At 30.6% G+C, this 5,811-nt stretch overlaps 1 protein-coding gene across 1 annotated transcript; it reads left to right on the forward strand.

The window, feature by feature from the left end:
- The first annotated feature begins 394 nt into the window (after positions 1-394).
- Positions 395-5,292, forward strand: LOC107613555 (G-type lectin S-receptor-like serine/threonine-protein kinase At4g27290). Its single transcript, XM_088495241.1, has 7 exons — positions 395-1,908; positions 2,138-2,257; positions 3,591-3,724; positions 3,821-4,037; positions 4,189-4,429; positions 4,512-4,662; positions 4,756-5,292. The coding sequence occupies exons 1-7, from the start codon at positions 582-584 to the stop codon at positions 5,059-5,061; spliced, it is 2,496 nt and encodes an 831-aa protein (XP_088351367.1). The 5' UTR covers positions 395-581; the 3' UTR covers positions 5,062-5,292.
- Positions 5,293-5,811: the final 519 nt, after the last annotated feature.

Raw genomic sequence — 5,811 nt, forward strand, 5'->3', positions numbered from 1 at the left:
TAACTAGATACGCCAAGACGTCTGTGTCGTGGCGTACCTTTTAGGTCCCCTCAATCGCTTTCTAGGTCAATTAATGATGTCTTTGAAGCGTTCATAAATTACTATGCGATTTAGGTAGGTTCATACAACTCCATTATTGACTCCTGATACTCCATAGTAAACCGTGGGGTCTAATAAAGTTTAGTGGAACTATTTGGATTAACAATTGTAGAAATAGAATTTCCCAATAAATTAAATTAGAATAATCAACTTTTGAAATCCTAAATCTAAGAGAAGAGAACAAAACAAAATAAAGCTAGTATAAAAAATACAAAAAGAAAATTAAAAATTTCTAAAACAAATTATAAAAAAACAACAATAAATCTCTTCTTCTTTTAAGTTATAAACACTAGATCTAACAAATTCTTTAAAATTCGACAAGTTCTTCAATTTGATGTTGTAGTGATAAATGCATGCATGAAGTACTACATATTTAATTTGGAGAGCCTACAAATTAAAGCATTCAAAAGTAGTTGTAATGATTAAACTTTATTTTCACCTCTCTCCCTCGATCTTCTCTCTTTTCACAGTGAAACAGTACGATGATGAACAATCTTCCATTTCTCTTCGTCATTACAGGGATGGTTCTTCATTTTTTCTTTCTTCGTGATGTCTCAAGCGCAACGGATTCAATATCTATGGTTCAGCCTCTTCATGAAGGAAACACATTGGTTTCTAGTAATGGAACCTTTGAAATGGGGTTTTTCAGCCCAGGAAGTTCTTCAAACCATTACTTAGGTATTTGGTACAAGATTCTCCCGTTGAAAACCGTTGTTTGGGTTGCAAATAGATCCAACCCTGTCAAAGACAACACTAGCATACTCCACATAAACAACCAAGGGATTCTTCAACTTGTCAACAAGAACGGAACCGTCTTTTGGTCTACAAACTCCACCACAAAGATGAACCTTTCGAATCCGATTGCTCAGCTCTTAGATTCTGGAAATCTTGTTATTAGAGATGAGAATGACCAAGATTCCAAGAACTACTACGTCTGGCAAAGCTTTGATTATCCTTGTGATACACTCTTACCGGGGATGAAGCTCGGTTGGGATCTTAAAACCGGTCTTGAACGGCGGTTAACTGCTTGGAAGAATTGGGACGATCCCTCGCCGGGGAATCTTTCTTGGGGAATCTCGCTTGAGGGTTTTCCCCAAGGAATATTCTTGAAGGGCTCGAAAGAGTACTACCGTGTCGGTCCATGGATTGGTCTTCGTTTCAGTGGAACACCTGAATTGAAGCCCAATAACCTTTTTAGTTATAAATTCGTGTCGAACGAAAATGAAGTGTATTTTGTGTATAAGTATAATCTTGAAAAAAAGTCCCTTTTACTGAGACTCGTCATGAACGAAACCTTAGGTAACAGACACGGCTACATGTGGAACGATGGATCTTCGGGTTGGACGGAATTTTCTTCCCATTCGCCGAGAGAAGCGTGTGATCTCTATAATCACTGTGGTCCAAATGCGTATTGCAGCATCATAAGTGGCTATTCAACGTGCCAGTGTCTGAAGGGGTTCAAGCAAAAGTCATCACAAAACTGGACTGAAGGATGTTCTTCTTCATTGCTTGATGAGCAATCGAGATGCAACATGGATAATAAGACGGGTAGTCAGAGAGATGATAAGAATGGGTTTTCTAAAGTTGGAGGAATGAAATACCCAGATACTCGGCGTTCTTGGGTGAATGAGAGTATGAAGAATCTTGATGAATGCAGGGATAAATGCAGAGAGAATTGTTCGTGTATGGCTTATGCAAACTCAGATATTAGAGAAGGTGGTAGTGGCTGTTTGATGTGGTTCGGTGTTCTCGACGATATCAAAGAGTTTTCTGATGGCGGTGCTGATATATACATTCGAACGATCATCGGTAAGATCTCTCATGTCATAATAGTTATTAGCTGATTTTTAGTGTATCATATATATTGAGGTTGCTGATTATTATTGTTAGTTAATTGTTTTTCACTCTATAAATTCACTCTATTGTATTTCCATGATGGCATGCATGCATACATGCTTATATATATATAGTTTTCGATGATTCATAAGTCATAACCGAGTCAGCTAATTGTTTCTGCATGAACTGAATAATCGCGAAGATGGGAAGGAAGGGCACAAAAAGAAGAAGGTAGGACTGATAGTCATCGGTACCAGTGCCTCTGTTCTTGTGGTGGTTCTGATTTTTGGTTACATTGGCCAGAGAATAATAAACTGCAGAGGTAATAAATAGATTATTATTATTATTATTATTATTATTATTATTATTATTATTATTATTATTATTATTATTATTATTATTATTACATGAGAATGTCAAGTTTGTTATTAATTAATAAAAATTGTTAGGCATTCTCGGCACAAATTATAGATTTTGTACTGATTTATTCATTAAATAATAAATTATTAATAATATAATTATAACAAATATATATATCAAAATTAGTCATCAATACTACATATATATTAAGATATAAAATAAATATTAAAAATAAATTATATATTTATATATAAATATATAATAGCTAATTTTAATATATACATAATATTTTTTTAATAAATATTTATAACAAAAATTAGTTTAACATACTTGAAAAGATAAATTGAAATTAAAGGAGAAAATAAATTCTTTTATTTATTCTAAAAGCATCTAAGATTGACTGTGTTATTAATTGGTATATGTGTCTTCACCTAAAAAAAATTAATTAATATATGTGGGCATATTGTACATTGGATGCTGTTGAAGACTTGAAGGCATCATTCATATTCAATGTTATGTTCACCGGTCCAACCTAATACATTTATTTGCACGCTAATAAAGTAATAATATCCTGCATGTTTCCATATATATACAAAGAATGCAGACAATAATCGGAATTTTTTTATCTTGATCATTAATTAATTATTAATATTTAAAAATATAAAATAAAATATATTATTAAATTAAAAATTAAATTAATAACTAAATAATAAAAAAAATATTAAAGTTTAATATTTTTTATATTTTTTTATATATATAAAAATATTATTTATATATAATATATACTAAATTTAACTAATAATATATATTTGTGTATAAATATATATAATTTAATTTATTTTCAATATATATTTATATTTTAATATATATTTTATTATAATGACTAATTTCAATACTTGATTTTAAACATAATCGATATAACAACATATATTTTTCATTTTTAACTTGTCTTTTTTTTTTTTTTTTTCACTTTTCCTCTTATATAGTGCAATAATTTTAAGGTCTTTTCTATCGTATCTAACTTCTTAACTACTAGAATAAATACGAAAGGTGAAGTCCATCTTTTTACGGTTTTACCTCTTGTCTTTTAGGCTCAAATTTTATAGAGTTTATAATTTTCCTATTTTTAATTTTGATACATAACAATTATATAGACAACAGAGTGCAAATCATTATGAATGTGGTTTTCGTCAATAATCACACACACATACACACAATTCTTTCAAAGGACTAATTCTATATAATAATGTGCTGATGAAGATGTATTTTAATGTCAAACTATTATGCACTTACAGTTAAGAAGAATAATGATGCATATGAAGACTACTTGGATCTTCCTATCTTTGACCTTGCTACAATTGCAAAAGCAACTGAAGACTTTTCCATTAGTAATAAACTTGGAAAAGGTGGATTTGGGACTGTATATAAGGTAAATTGTCAACATACTGATTTGATATAAGGTGAACATAAGAGTTTATATAGTTATATTTACTGATCTTATGTAATTTTATGTGATACGTTACAGGGAACTCTAGTTGATGGACAAAATATTGCTGTGAAGAGACTTTTACAGGGATCTAATTCTGGACAAGGGTTGACAGAATTTATGAATGAAGTTTTATTAATTGCTAAACTTCAACATCGCAATTTAGTGAAGCTTCTTGGTTGTTGCATTCAAGATGGAGAAAAGATGCTTGTCTATGAATACATGCCCAATAAGAGCCTAGACAATTTTATCTTCGGTTTGAATTTCTTAACATCGTCTTTTATGTTCATTTCCTTTAAGAAAATTCTCTTTGTTGTCATATAACTTTTTTATGTCCTTTTCTCCAACAATTTTTATATATATGCTTGTTTTCACTGAGTTAATAATACTATTAGTTGTATAACTAGGTCACAAGGATGGTAGAGTTATTTTAGATTGGCCTAACCGCTTCAACATTATATGTGGAATTGCTCGAGGATTACTTTATCTTCATCAAGATTCTCGACTAAGGATTATACATAGAGATCTCAAAGCTAGCAATGTATTGCTTGACAAAGAGTTAAATCCTAAAATTTCTGATTTTGGGATGGCGAAATCATTTGGAGGAAATCAAACAGAAGGAAATACAAGTAGGATTGTTGGAACATAGTAAGTTCATATATAATACAATCTAATTTATATTTAATTCTATCAATGATGACTAAGACAATTTTTTTTTTAATGATTTCAGTGGTTATATGGCTCCTGAATATGCTATTTACGGATTATTCTCAATAAAATCTGATATATTTAGCTTTGGAGTATTAATTTTGGAAATAGTAAGTGGAAGAAAGAATAGAATGATTTCTCGTGAAAATGAAGATGCAAATCTTATTGCACAAGTAAGTAAATTTTTTTTTGTTCCTTCTTAATTACAAGTGACAAATCTTGGGATCGACATGGATTATTTCAATTCATCCAATCACATGTTTCAGGCTTGGATATTATGGAAAGAAAAGAAGGCTCTAGACTTCATTGATTCATGCATGGAGAATTCTTATGTTGAATTAGAAGCATTGCGTTGCATCCACATCGGTCTCCTATGTGTGCAACAAAATCCTGAGGATAGACCAAATATGTCAAATGTGGTTATGATGTTGGGTAGTGAGGTTGCCTTGCCCCAACCTAAGGAGCCTTCTTTCCTCACTGAGACTTCTCTTCTTCAAGCAGTTGATTCTTCGAGCTACCAACAATGTATTTCAACTAATGAAATAAGTGTCACAGTATTGGAAGCCCGATAATGGATTATTATATCCCAAATTAAATGATGACTTGATTGTACAACTTCAGCATTATTATGGTTTATTAATATTTCCAGGAAATTCCTAAAGCAATATTCAAGCTGAAAATGTCAGTAGGATTCTCCACTTTTATCCAAAGTTTGCTACATTGATTAATTATTAATTAAAGTTGGTGTGTAATAAGGGAGTAGTTAATTAGTTACTTTTCACATAATATATACAATTTACATATCTCAGTAGTCAATATGATCAACCTTAGCTTACTTCCATCATCATCATTCAATTTTTCCACAAATACTTTCTTTAATTTATATTATTCTCTCAGATTATATCAATTCTTCCTATGCTTGTTAACAAAGTATATACGATCAGGTATCCTCGAAGCCTAGCTAGTAACAAGTTTAACAATAATGTTAGGAAAATAATAATTTAAAATTATCTTATTTAATTTTATATATGTTTATTTTTTTTTTGTATATAAGTTTATTGGCGGTAGGTATAATTTGTCGTGTTCAGGAATTGAGCTCTTCTTCGTCTGAAGTGAAAGAAGTATACATCAGTTTCAAGAGATTGGTAGTGGCATGCACCTTTAAATGCACGTCGACACTCAAATAAGTAAAAGTAAAAAATGAGTATAATGTTATTTAGAATGAATAGCATACCTTTTTCATAGTTAGAGTTTTGTATTTATAAAGTGTTACCTCTTTAGAGTGGTTGAGATATTTTTCTGATCTTTCGGTAACCAATCTT

The sequence above is a fragment of the Arachis ipaensis genome, chromosome B8, assembly GCF_059453495.1.
Source record: "Arachis ipaensis isolate K30076 ecotype BB chromosome B8, ASM5945349v1, whole genome shotgun sequence".
Classification (NCBI taxonomy): domain Eukaryota; kingdom Viridiplantae; phylum Streptophyta; class Magnoliopsida; order Fabales; family Fabaceae; genus Arachis; species Arachis ipaensis.